General features: G+C 37.6%; 2 protein-coding genes across 6 annotated transcripts; both read right to left on the bottom strand.

The window, feature by feature from the left end:
• Positions 1–447: 447 nt before the first annotated feature.
• Positions 448–8,821, bottom strand: LOC113679769 (uncharacterized). Of its 5 annotated transcripts, XM_089202247.1 has the most exons (5): positions 7,953–8,821; positions 4,535–4,643; positions 3,940–4,021; positions 3,493–3,647; positions 448–1,504 (listed from the first exon to the last, which is right to left on the bottom strand). In XM_089202247.1, exons 2-5 carry the CDS (start codon positions 4,547–4,549, stop codon positions 1,412–1,414), a joined length of 345 nt encoding a protein of 114 aa, XP_089058373.1. In that variant the 5' UTR covers positions 4,550–4,643; positions 7,953–8,821; the 3' UTR covers positions 448–1,411. The 5 variants fall into 5 exon arrangements, with proteins under 5 accessions (XP_089058373.1, XP_089058374.1, XP_089058376.1 ...); XM_089202248.1 differs by lacking the exons at positions 448–1,504; positions 3,940–4,021; positions 4,535–4,643 and having other exon boundaries at positions 3,572–3,647; XM_089202250.1 differs by lacking the exons at positions 448–1,504; positions 3,493–3,647; positions 3,940–4,021; positions 4,535–4,643 and adding an exon at positions 6,093–6,609.
• A 701-nt stretch (positions 8,822–9,522) lies between these two features.
• LOC149047959 (uncharacterized) lies at positions 9,523–12,665 on the bottom strand. Its single transcript, XM_089202243.1, has 4 exons — positions 12,207–12,665; positions 11,915–12,115; positions 10,800–10,932; positions 9,523–10,567 (listed from the first exon to the last, which is right to left on the bottom strand). The coding sequence occupies exons 1-4, from the start codon at positions 12,448–12,450 to the stop codon at positions 10,354–10,356; spliced, it is 792 nt and encodes a 263-aa protein (XP_089058369.1). The 5' UTR covers positions 12,451–12,665; the 3' UTR covers positions 9,523–10,353.
• Positions 12,666–13,186: the final 521 nt, after the last annotated feature.

Genomic DNA, 13,186 nt, shown 5'->3' with positions numbered 1-13,186 from the left:
TTTGGATCATTGGTTCTCGCCCCCTTTTGCTTTTTGTTTTCGGCACCACGTTTCCGTATTACATTTCCATATTATTTGAAATGACCCCCCCCCCCGAAAAAAAAAAAAAAAGAAAAGTTGGATGATGAATAAATTTGGAACTTATTGGACAATTATTTGTTTGTTCATTCAAAGAGGGTATTCTTACGTTAAAAAAATAGCCGAATAGCCGCTATGATGGAAAGGGTATTCTGATAATAGTAATGAAAGGTAGCATCGTGAGGGAATAACATCATTTTCCAGGTTCTCCCATTCCATAATCTAACAGAAATACTTAACAATTATTCCACGAGTACGCATTGGATATGAGCTGGTAGATAGCCAACCAGAGGATTGAAGTTGGCTATAACCAAGTCTTACCCAACACACGCGAGTGGAGAAACTGTTTTAATAAGAACTACCACGTGGTTACAGCGAATCTTGCTATATTTATTTTATCGTAAGGAAGACAATTTTTGTAAAGAAAACCATCCACTGGCCGCTAAACAAATCAAAACTTAGTTATACAACTTACTTGACAACATTTGGTGATTGAAAAGTACTCTGACGTTAAAATTAAACAGTGGTAAAACAACAGAGTAACAAAAAGTTAACAAAGTAACATTTTTAAATTTGCACGACATTCTCATGTCATCGTTAGCTTTACAGCTGTACATTTGATTTTTCTAGTGTAAATAGTATGTTATAAGGTAACGTCATAAACCTGACGTCATAAATTTGAAGCTACTATGTTCCGTTGCGATTCACTGATAGGGAAAATTTTGGAATAAGGTTTTTGCTGAGTCTTGCTGCTTAACATGGAATTAGCCGAACATTTTCAACTTATTAAAAGATACAAAAGTTTAATGGTAAGAATTACTGATAATTAGTGAATTGGAGAAGGGAGCGTAAAGAAAATTTCTCTTTTCGCGGCAGTGTCTCAAACGTTTTGGCCAAACTTGTAGCTGGCTTATGGCTTCGAAGAGAACAAACTACCTGCAAGCAAGCAGTTTCATTATGTCCTTCCTGTGTGCTTTCATCTCACTGAAGTTCCACGACCGTCAAACAACTTGAGGTTGTGAAGAGGTCATAAAATCAAGGGCCGCTAGAATAACCCCAACGCCACAAATGCCGCTTCCAATTAGTTGGCCATCTGTCGATTGTCTCGGCATTCCAAATCTTTTGAATGTTTTTACATTACGCCAGTCATCCAGAGAAAAGTCATCGCAGTCTGGAAACTTGGACTGAAGCTCACTCATGATAAGAAAGACATAAGAAGTTTTGGAGAAAGAATATCCAAGGTCATCATCAAAATACGCTTCTTTGTTTTTTACATCGAGGACCATTAGTCCCCAATGTACATTGTCCATGTTTACCGGAACCAATACCAAGCTTAATAAGACAGGCTTGACATTTTGCAACATTTCTTCAAAACATTGCCGGATAAAGCTTCTCTCTCCAGTGTTGAGCCAGGTAATAGTGTGCGCTGGAAGACAGAGTAAAGACTCGTTTAAATCACATTTACGCTGCAATCTGGAAATTGCTGTGTCAATTACAGTGTTACCATCTTTTGTTATTGAACTGCATGATAAGTATGTTCAGATACAACTTTTTATCAAGTCAACAAAATTTCCTGAGAGCGGTTTCTGGCCACCTTATACTTCTAAAAGCGCTCTTGTATGATCAGCATGTTGATAAGATACAACATTTTGCAAAGTTACCAAAACTTCCTAGGAGTGGTTTCATCGCCGAAGTTAACAGAACTTCCTAGAAGCAATTTTCGAGCTTTGGAGCCACCTTAGTTTTCAACATCTCCCAGCAAATATATAGCCACATTTGTAGCAGTAACTGACAATAACCTATGGAATCGCCTATCTAAATATAAGAGTTTGGAAAGTGATGGAAACTATTTGTCAGCCTCTTTTATTCTACTTTATATTTACTTATATTAACTTTGTTACATGCGAAAAATTCTGTGTAAGGCATTCGACATGCATATGACTATACGGTTAAGAATATATGAAAGTCATATATTTGAACTGCGGATAAAGACATGAATGAAAGTGATCCTCGCAGTTATGTGCACTACTTAGGCAGTAGTGAAAATAAGGCCTGAAAAAAAAAAAAAAAAAAAAAATTTCAGGCCTGTACGGGATTTGAACCCATGACCTCTGCGATACCGGTGCAGCGCTCTACCAACTGAGCTAACAAGCCAACTGGGAGCTGGTCATGATAGTGGTTCTAAATAAACCCGTGAAGTGATGAATATACGGTTAAGAATATATGAAAGTCATATATTCATATATATATATACCGTATATTCATCACTTCACGGGTTTATTTAGAACCACTATCATGACCAGCTCCCAGTTGGCTTGTTAGCTCAGTTGGTAGAGCGCTGCACCGGTATCGCAGAGGTCATGGGTTCAAATCCCGTACAGGCCTGAAATTTTTTTCAGGCCTTATTTTCACTACTGCCTAAGTAGTGCACATAACTGCAAGGATCACTTTCATTCATGTCTTTATCCGCAGTTCAAATATATGACTTTCATATATTCTTAACCGTATATTCATCACTTCACGGGTTTATTTAGAACCACTATCATGACCAGCTCCCAGTTGGCTTGTTAGCTCAGTTGGTAGAGCGCTGCACCGGTATCGCAGAGGTCATGGGTTCAAATCCCGTACAGGCCTGAAATTTTTTTCAGGCCTTATTTTCACTACTGCCTAAGTAGTGCACATAACTGCGAGGATCACTTTCATTCATGTCTTTATCCGCAGTTCAAATATATGACTTTCATATATTCTTAACCGTATATTCATCACTTCACGGGTTTATTTAGAACCACTATCATGACCAGCTCCCAGTTGGCTTGTTAGCTCAGTTGGTAGAGCGCTGCACCGGTATCGCAGAGGTCATGGGTTCAAATCCCGTACAGGCCTGAAATTTTTTTCAGGCCTTATTTTCACTACTGCCTAAGTAGTGCACATAACTGCGAGGATCACTTTCATTCATGTCTTTATCCGCAGTTCAAATATATGACTTTCATATATTCTTAACCGTATATTCATCACTTCACGGGTTTATTTAGAACCACTATCATGACCAGCTCCCAGTTGGCTTGTTAGCTCAGTTGGTAGAGCGCTGCACCGGTATCGCAGAGGTCATGGGTTCAAATCCCGTACAGGCCTGAAATTTTTTTCAGGCCTTATTTTCACTACTGCCTAAGTAGTGCACATAACTGCGAGGATCACTTTCATTCATGCATATGACTATATTGCATAGTTTATACAATGTAGCACTCTACTTGAAGGCTACACAACATATATTGCCTTACTGGTCAGTGAACTTGTAAAATGAATTGCAGATTTCTTTTGCCATTTGCCAGATAAAGCAATAGCTAAAGAGTTGTCATGATTCCTGTTTGTTTCAAGTATGCATTACTTGTAATTAAAACTTATTACATCACTTACATTTTTGTAGGCATCCTGTTGATACTGAGCAACATAATTCTGGACTTCCTTTGGGTACTTCTTGTTTTTTCGAAGAATGGACAGCTTTGCAACAACTTCCTGTTGTTTTGTTTTCCAGAACTGTAGCTTAGTATCTAACTCCTGCTGTAGCAGACCTAACAAAACGATCCCAAATAATGAGAGTGTCAAAGGGGTTTCGCTTGTTCACAAAACTGGAGTCTTATTTAATTGAAATGTTTAATAAATGGTATTGCATAGCTTTTCAAAGTGGTGTTTAAAGAGATGATAACGGTCCTTTATATTACATGTTAAAGAAATAAGTTTTCTTTTTGTATATGTTGTTATAATAAATTGCAAGTTTGATGGGATGTTAAGCTGGCTTAACATCCCATCAAACTCACTAAGCTGGGTATTACATTGAACCCAGTGAAAAGTGAATTTGCTTACCAGTACTGGCAATGTCAAGTGTGTCAGTGTGAGTTCCCCAATCTCTAAAAAACTTTCCTGACTCGTTCAGTTTGGTGTAGTGCTATAAAACATCAGATGCAATAATTTTAATAAGTGTGTTGCAGTGATAACATAAGTATGCGATTCATATAAAGGACAACACAAGGAATAGTGCATATGGCAAGCACTTCAATGATCAATATGACTGAGCATTTACCAGTATTATATAAGAAATAATGAGCTAGAACTGACAGTCAGTCATCAGGAAAATGCCAGCCAGTTTGGTCACGTTTGACAAAACTGCAACTGTGGTCAAACATTTAAGTAACAAAATTAATTGCTCAACATAATGCTGTAGATTAGAAACAATTTCTCATTTAGTTCAGTTGCTACAAATACGACAGGATGAAATTTAAAAAGAAATTTGAGAACTAGAATCAAAATAATCATAAAAAGTTTTGTTAGACCAGAGGGATTTTGAAAGTCAGATATATGTACTCTTGAGGAAAAAAAATGGCACTCTAACGATAAATAATAAGCATAGCACACCTTGGACTTGTAGGCATAACCAAATACAATAATAATAGACACTTACCAAATCTTTCGGCATGCATGTCTCCAAAATTCACATTGACGTGATGTCATGATGCCGATGTTAGATATCCCAGAAGCACTCAGGCATACAATTATGCCAGGACTTCAACCTGGGTGAACCAAAGAGGATATATAACACCTGCTAGATCTTCGATACCATGTGTGAACCAAAATACTTATTATGTTATATATCCCAGAAGCTCTCAGGCATACAACTATGCCAGGACTTCAACTTGGGTGAACCAAAGAGGATATATAACACTTGCTAGAACTTCAAAACCATGTGCGAACCAAAGTACTTATTATGTTATATATCCCTGAAGCACTCAGGCATACAATTATGCCAGGACTTCAACCTGGGTGAACCAAAGAGGATATATAACACTTGCTAGAACTTCAATATCTTGTGCAAACCAAAATACTTATTATGTTATATATCCCAGAAGCACTCAGGCATACAACTATGCCAGGACTTCAACCTGGGTGAACCAAAGAGGATATATAACACTTGCTAGAACTTTGAAACCATATGCGAACCAAAATACTTATTATGTTGTATATCCCAGAAGCACTCAGGCATACAACTATGCCAGGACTTCAACTTGGGTGAACCAAAGAGGATATATAACACTTGCTAGAACTTCAAAACCATGTGCGAACCAAAGTACTTATTATGTTATATATCCCAGAAGCACTCAGGCATACAATTATGCCAGGACTTCAACCTGGGTGAACCAAAGAGGATATATAACACTTGCTAGAACTTCAATATCTTGTGCAAACCAAAATACTTATTATGTTATATATCCCAGAAGCACTCAGGCATACAACTATGCCAGGACTTCAACCTGGGTGAACCAGAGAGGATATATAACACTTGCTAGAACTTTGAAACCATATGCGAACCAAATACTTATTATGTTATATATCCCAGAAGCACTCAGGCATACAACTATGCCAGGACTTCAACCTGGGTGAACCAAAGAGGATATATAACACTTGCTAGAACTTTGAAACCATATGCGAACCAAAATACTTATTATGTTGTATATCCCAGAAGCACTCAGGCATACAACTATGCCAGGACTTCAACTTTGGTGAACCAAAAAGGATATATAACACTTGCTAGAACTTCAAAACCATGTGCGAACCAAAGTACTTATCATGTTATATATCCCAGAAGCACTCAGGCATACAATTATGCCAGGACTTCAACCTGGGTGAACCAAAGAGGATACATAACACTTGCTAGAACTTCAATATCTTGTGCAAACCAAAATACTTATTATGTTTTATATCCCAGAAGCACTCAGGCATACAACTATGCCAGGACTTCAACCTGGGTGAACCAAAGAGGATATATAACACTTGCTAGAACTTTGAAACCATATGCGAACCAAATACTTATTATGTTATATATCCCAGAAGCACTCAGGCATACAATTATGCCAGGACTTCAACCTGGGTGAACCAAAGAGGATATATAACACTTGCTAGAACTTCAATATCTTGTGCAAACCAAAATACTTATTATGTTTTATATCCCAGAAGCACTCAGGCATACAACTATGCCAGGACTTCAACCTGGGTGAACCAAAGAGGATATATAACACTTGCTAGAACTTTGAAACCATATGCGAACCAAATACTTATTATGTTATATATCCCAGAAGCACTCAGGCATACAACTATGCCAGGACTTCAACTTGGGTGAACCAAAGAGGATATATAACACTTGCTAGAACTTCAATGTCTTGTGCAAACCAAAATACTTATTATGTTATATATCCCAGAAGCACTAAGGCATACAACTATGCCAGGACTTCAACCTGGGTGAACCAAAGAGGATATATAACACTTGCTAGAACTTTGAAACCATATGCGAACCAAAATACTTATTATGTTATATATCCCAGAAGCACTCAGGCATACAATTATGCCAGGACTTCAACCTGGGTGAACCAGAGAGGATATATAACACTTGCTAGATCTTCGATACCATGTGCGAACCAAAAGTAATGCTCATGTTATATATCCCAGAAGCACTCAGGCATACAATTATGCCAGGACTTCAACCTGGGTGAACCAGAGAGGATATATAACACTTGCTAGATCTTCGATACCATGTGCGAACCAAAAGTAATGCTCATGTTATATATCCCTGAAGCACTCAGGCATACAATTATGCCAGGACTTCAACCTGGGTGAACCAAAGAGGATATATATAACACTTGCTAGAACTTTGATTTACCATGTGCAAACCAAAATACTTATTATGTTATATATCCCAGAAGCACTCAGGCATACAACTATGCCAGGACTTCAACCTGGGTGAACCAGAGAGGACATATAACATTTGAGGGTCTCTACTGGTATTCTGAAGAAATCAAAGATTTATGCTGAAAAAGGAAGATCTCGTAATTGAAGCTTAGGCTTAAAAGTTTATGTAACTCAATGAGTTCAATCTAGATAACGAACAAGTGGATCATCTTGTGCACAGCCTTTATGTGATTCTTGTTCAGAAGAAGTGGAATGTCAGATTTCGTCTAGATAAACAAATGCATACATAACAATATCTTAATGCATCAATTTAAACGCAAGATCAATGCCACTCTATAACGCACGGCATTCACGGAAAACAGCTCTTAGTTATTAGTTAGTGTTTTAATTTTTAAATAGTTTTAGTTAATGTAATTGCTGATGAATTGTTTCGTGCTTAAATAAAGATTATACATACATTATACATACATAAAAGAAGGCATTACAGGGTTGGAAATTAGCACTTGCCCACATGCCCAGGCGAGTGTCAAAACTACTTGGGCAAGTAAAAATCTTAGGCTTTTTGTTGCATTTATTAAAGGCACTCGCCCGATGGCCATTGCTGTCAAAATTAAGTTTCCATCCCTGGCATTACAGATCAATGAACCCATTAAAATGTAAAATGGTAATAGAATGATTATAATATAATGTGGAATCCATCAATAATGATATGAGCACAAATAAATGTCTAGGTAAGGAAAGACATGTCTTGTGAAATAAAAATACTGAGATCAAGTTACAGTTTGAGTCACACTGCTCATCAGTGAAAATGATTTTAGTAAGATGAGGTATGGTTAAATAGGGGTGGGGGGTCAGGAGCACCTCAGGAACCCCTCTAGCCATGCCCTTGACAAAGTTTAGCAATAAAAAAAGAAAGAGGAAAAACAATATTTCTGTTTGTTATTTTTCTATTTATCTTTGTACTTTGTATCGGTATATCGTTTTATTATATCATAATTAAATAAATTTTGACCTCCAAAAGAAACGGATAAAGTTGACCAGAATTTAAATACAGGGGTGGCAGATTTTCCCCACTCACCAATTTAATCAAACACACTAACTGGCAATACAAAATGATTTAAAAAGATAAAATGATTTACCTTAGCTCGCCCTAACTTTGTAAAGTTCAACAAGGTTTGCCATCCTTGGTCTGGGATCCGGGACTGCAGCTTGAAGTAAAGCAACGTCCAATCGGGCACACGAAGGGATTTAAAGAATTTTGGGGCACTGTCCCCCAGTATTGCTTCCAGGGCTTGCTTCGGGTCTTTTTTTCTCAGCAGCTGTTCTGAGATATCGCTTATCACTTTAGCCACTTCAACATTCTGGTCCACCTGATCGGCGAATAAAGATGCAAGAGGCACCTGGAACTTATCGCAAACATCGCAGATCAAGGTCCACATATCGCTTGTACTGTCCGGGTTGTCCTTTGCCGGGTCCTGTGTGCCTGAGCTCAGCGTCGATTGACCGCCGTTTCTCACCTCGTCTCAAAGGGCCTCTAACTGGGAAAGCACAACTTCAAGTTCAGCCTTAAGCTTAAGATTTTCATCTTGACTCTTCTTGATATCCTCTATGGATATGGCTGACCTTGAATCGACTCCAAATACTGTTTGTACAGGGTCATGAATTTTGTCCTTGTTGTTGTCACGTGTGTCAGTCGCTGTTTGGCAATCTTCATTAACTTGGCCAATATTTAGGCTGTTGATGCCATCAACCAACCAACTGTACTTTTCTTCTTTGCCCGCTTTTAGTTTTTGCCGAAGTATCGCGGAAACAACGCCGAAAGAAGAGGCTATGAATACCTCTTCTTTGTGAACTAGTCGTCGATCCAAGTGCCCGCCATTTTTAAGATTCGAGAGTTGCACTGAGTTAAATTCTTTTGGAAAGCTTGACACCAAAGGGCTACTCGACATGAATTTTCCTACAGGAATGCCGTATATTTTGGAATTCAGGAGATACCAGTCCCTCGAATCGCTCGCACAGGAAAAAATTTGAAAAATCCAATCCAGTTTTTACTTGGTTTTCGCCTGGATATTTCCTGGTTTTCAAGAAAAAACCAAGTTTGGAGAAAATGCAATTTCCCCAAGTTTGGTTTATCAAGAAATATCCAGTGAGGGTTAAGACAAATTCCAAGCCTGGCACACTTATACAGCCAGGACTGGAAAAAAAAGGAAATTGCAATATCCAGGAGAGGATTAATAAAAAATACAACTTTGGATAGTAAATTATCCAGAACAGGATATTATTTCCATTTTCCAGGCTTGGCAAATAAAAAATCCATTCAAGGATTAATATTGTCTCCATATTTGGAAAATTACATTTTCATTCTTGGATTTTTGAGATCTCCATTGTCGGAAAATGGAATAACCAGTATCAAATTTGTGAGATCTCTAGGTTGGGAAAATAAGATAACCTATCTGGGATACACACGATCTCCATGTTTGGAAAATGTCATTACAAATCACTGAAATATTATGAGATCTCCATGTTTGGAAAATGAGATCACCACCAGTCAGGGATTTATGGGATACCCATGAATAATAAATGGTATACCCAGCCAAGGATTACGGCACCTCCCTGTATGAAACATTTTATGTCAAGTCTGAGATTAATGAGATCTCCATCTTATCGAAGTCAATAACAGCAAAGAAAATAAAGAATGCAGTCCAAGTATTCCTTTAACGGTCAAACATTTAATTATACAATAAACCAGCCAATAAGCTCAGTGCTACCTGTACATGTTCATCTTAAGGCCACTACATGGACATGCCTATCACACACCTGTACAGCATTCCTTGGCTTTAAACATCAAAATGCATTCTTAAGGTATCACAGAAGGAAAATTCAGGTGTTTGCATTCTAAGTGAAATTGTGTGCAAACCATCAATGCTAACCCCAATAAAGTATATCGTCTGAAAGATAATTGAGTATAGATTGTATTTTTGGATTTTGTTTTGATAATATAGACCATAATAAGCAATGTTAGCATTTGCTTGCGATTCTGAAGTTGTACAACATTAGGTTTATTCAAGAACACGTTTACAAGAAACACCTAGACTTTTGTGTGGAATTTGATCTACATATATTGGTCTAAAAAACGGTGTCTCAGATTTTTCTTTTATTGCTCCATTATTTTGTAAAATTGAAAAAGCACTATAAACTCCTCTTTTAAGTTAAAAATTCTTAAAAAATGGAGCATCAAAAGAAAAATCAGAGACACTGTTTCTTAAACCAATATGTGTAGATCAAATTCCACATTAAAGTTTAGGTGTTCATGTAAACATGCTCAGGAATAAACCAAACGTTGCACGTCAGAATCACAAACAAAATGTTGACATTGCTTATTATGGTCTATATGACTAAGACAAAATTCAAAAATAGCTTTCAGACGATATATACTTTATTGGGGTTAGCATTGATGGTTTGTACACAATTTCACTTGGAACAGAAACACCAATTTTTCTTCCGTCATACCTTAATTGGAAGGAGACCTATTCAAAAACTTTAAGACAGCCTTCTCTCTTGCATGTACTTTCTAATAATTTCATCAATGGCTTTTATTCCTAAGCCTGCTCTGGGGAATGTGTAAGATTCATCTTCAGCCAACTGCTTCGTTATCTCTTGGAGCTTCTTTGAATTTTCTGCACTGTTTCTAAACCAAGGGGTGGGTTGATCATCAGGCCAGACAGTCCTAGCAAAAGCAATGATTTTCTTCTTCCTAAGAATGCAAAATGAGATTATGAGGGCATCCAGAATTCTATCACAACTGAACTTTTTTTCTTTCTTTCTGCATAACACCTATAAAAGGGAATAAGATTAACTCTAAAAAATGAAACCATTTTTCAGCATTTCCATGGATGTGTTAATAGCAAAGAGAATCAATAGTTTGTAGGTCACCTAAGGAAAATCACAACACAACTGGGGCATCAATATGTTTTAATCCAACTTACTTCGTATTGTAGACACTGCGGTCTAAAGAGGTCAATGTGTGCTTTTCCTTGTTTGTAAGAATTCTGTCGATATCTTCAAACCTTTCTGTACACACTAGCTTGGGTTTTTTTCGCTTGTGATTAACAACACTGCCTGTAGAAAAATTCCCAACTGTCATGTAATTCTCATTACATTAGGAAACAAGGTCTTTTCTGCCCTGCAGAAAAGGTACAGGTTTGTAATTTATACTCTCCTTTAAAACTTATGAATTTGTGTATTTAATTACGGCATGAGACCGTTCAGTTTTCGTTTTAAACTCACTGGAAAGTTAACTAAATGTAACGGTGCAATCTCACTCAAAGTAAGTTGGTCTCCAGTCTCAAGTAGTGCATGCATATCAGCAAGAAGAAGCAACCATTTTGGTATATCTCAGTATTTTTTGCTGTAGTTTTTGGAAGCACCTCTAGATTATAAACTAATTAAACCAGTTTGGTATTATGGGAACACAATATATGCACAAAATATTTGCAAATGTCACCTTGTTTTGCAGATAAGCAAAATAGACCCTTCCACGGTTTCTGATGCCATCTTGTTTGGGGGCAAACACAGCAAAATTTACAATAAATGTATGGGAAAAGTGAGCAATCTAATGTCTAATAATTCACGGAAAATTCTAATTCCGAAATATTTTTGAATTACAAACTCAAGATACCGGGTAAAAGAGTTTACTGACCAAATTTGAGGAATGTAAACTCGCTGGAAAAACGTAAGGATTTTGTTTTTACATACATTTGTCTGAAAACTGAGCCGCCGTTAGCGCGAAGAAGTTTAGGAGCATTTGTATGAAAAACTAGAAATGCGATTTCTCGCTTCCCAGCATGTATGTGTCCTTCACATTTAACCAATTAAATCTTTTGCTAGGTACGTTTACCTTGTTATTCATAGAAATTGCAGAGTGTTAATTTTCTTTAAATTATTGTGCTTCGAACTCCTAACTTTTCCCATACATTGGCTGTAAATTTTGCCCACAACAAAGATGGCGCCAGAAACCGTGAAAGGGTCTATTCAGAACTTGAAGAAATCACAAAAATAAAAACTGACTGTATTATCATTATTGTGACTTTGATAAATTTACCGAAAAGATCCTGGACGGCAGTGGCAAATTTGTCCTTCTTTCCAATTGTTGATAATCCAAGGTTGTCCATCGATGCATCGGACAAGATGCGTTCAGACTGCAGTGTACGCCCCTCGATTTCTTCTTCCTCGAATTTTCTAGCTATGCCTTCATCATTAAATAGCGCTTTTGCCCAGACCTTGACACGCTGAACATCCCAGTCTGAAAAAAAAAAGCAAGAACAAAAGAAACTAAGAACCGGGCAGAAGAAGTTGATTAGTCAGAAAGCAAAACTGTTTTGGCGGGAACTTACCTCTCGGATCTTCGACATCTTCTCTTTGATCCATGGCCACCACGCTCGGAGTAAAACCCGTGCTCGTAGTTCTTTTTAGCATCACTGGCGTCACTTGAGATTGAGGTGGACTATTCTCGCTCTCATCTACCGATAATATGCTGCAAGACGAATCTAGGTCAGAATTTTCCTCTTCATCACAAACTGGGGAGGAAACCATTGCCTTTAGAGAAGAACGATATGTCTTCGCCCGAACAGCCGCCATGACACAATGCACTAGCAGTAATATTTCCCGCTATTTTTGCCGTGCCGTGATTCGCTCTGATTGGTTCAAAACAAATGTTACTTCTTGTAAACACACCTGAAGTGTCATTAATGAATGACACCGCTGTCTGGCTTGTAATTCAAGCTGCAAACATGGCGGAGGGAGGAAAAGGACAGCTATCCTCTCTCTGCTTTTGTTCTGCCAAGAAAACAGTTCATGTTCTCTGTTGCTGCAGTTCCTGCAATGGAAAACCTGTGAATTACCGAACCCAAATATCCCACTTAGAATTTGAGAGGAATTTGGAAGCCTCCAATGCAGTCAGTGTAGCACAAAGGAAGGAGACAATCCATTTCAATAGCATTGTGTCCATTGTTGATGGAGAATGGGTTGGCACTGCTTGGAAAGATGCCTAAACACTGTTCAGCACACCTTAATTTTATAGTGGGGTGTATCTATTTTATACACTCAGTAATCTTTATTGTTTCCATTAATTATTGGATATTCTTCAAGAAGGTGGAACAGAACTTTGGATTAATTAGGAGAGGCAAACACATTCAGATTTAGGTTGTGTTAACTGGTATACATGTAATTCTCTAAAAACTCAGAGTAATTTACCAAATCTGGATAATGAAGGTTTGTTACATTATTTCTTGATTTTGCTTATTATCCAGGTTTGGGTTTGGAAAAAAGCCATCTGCATGGCAAGTAAATTATCCAGATTTGGTGTTTGTAAATT

This window comes from Pocillopora damicornis, chromosome 3, assembly GCF_964200805.1.
Source record: "Pocillopora damicornis chromosome 3, jaPocDami1.2, whole genome shotgun sequence".
Classification (NCBI taxonomy): domain Eukaryota; kingdom Metazoa; phylum Cnidaria; class Anthozoa; order Scleractinia; family Pocilloporidae; genus Pocillopora; species Pocillopora damicornis.
Note: the sequence above shows the minus strand (reverse complement) of the source record. Positions and strands in the feature narration are given on the sequence as shown.

Excerpts from the sequence above, each read along its gene's own strand:
- LOC113679769 (XM_089202246.1), bottom strand. The coding sequence starts at position 8,252 with ATGTGGACCTTGATCTGCGATGTTTGCGATAAGTTCCAGGTGCCTCTT. Across the intron at positions 7,080-7,952 it reads CAAAGTTAGGGCGAGCTAAG|ACGAAATCTGACATTCCACT; the intron begins GTAAATCATTTT and ends TTGTTTATCTAG.
- LOC149047959 (XM_089202243.1), bottom strand. The coding sequence starts at position 12,450 with ATGGCGGCTGTTCGGGCGAAGACATATCGTTCTTCTCTAAAGGCAATG. Across the intron at positions 12,116-12,206 it reads AGATGTCGAAGATCCGAGAG|ACTGGGATGTTCAGCGTGTC; the intron begins GTAAGTTCCCGC and ends TTTTTTTTTCAG. Across the intron at positions 10,568-10,799 it reads CGCAGTGTCTACAATACGAA|GAAGAAGAAAATCATTGCTT; the intron begins GTAAGTTGGATT and ends TTGCATTCTTAG.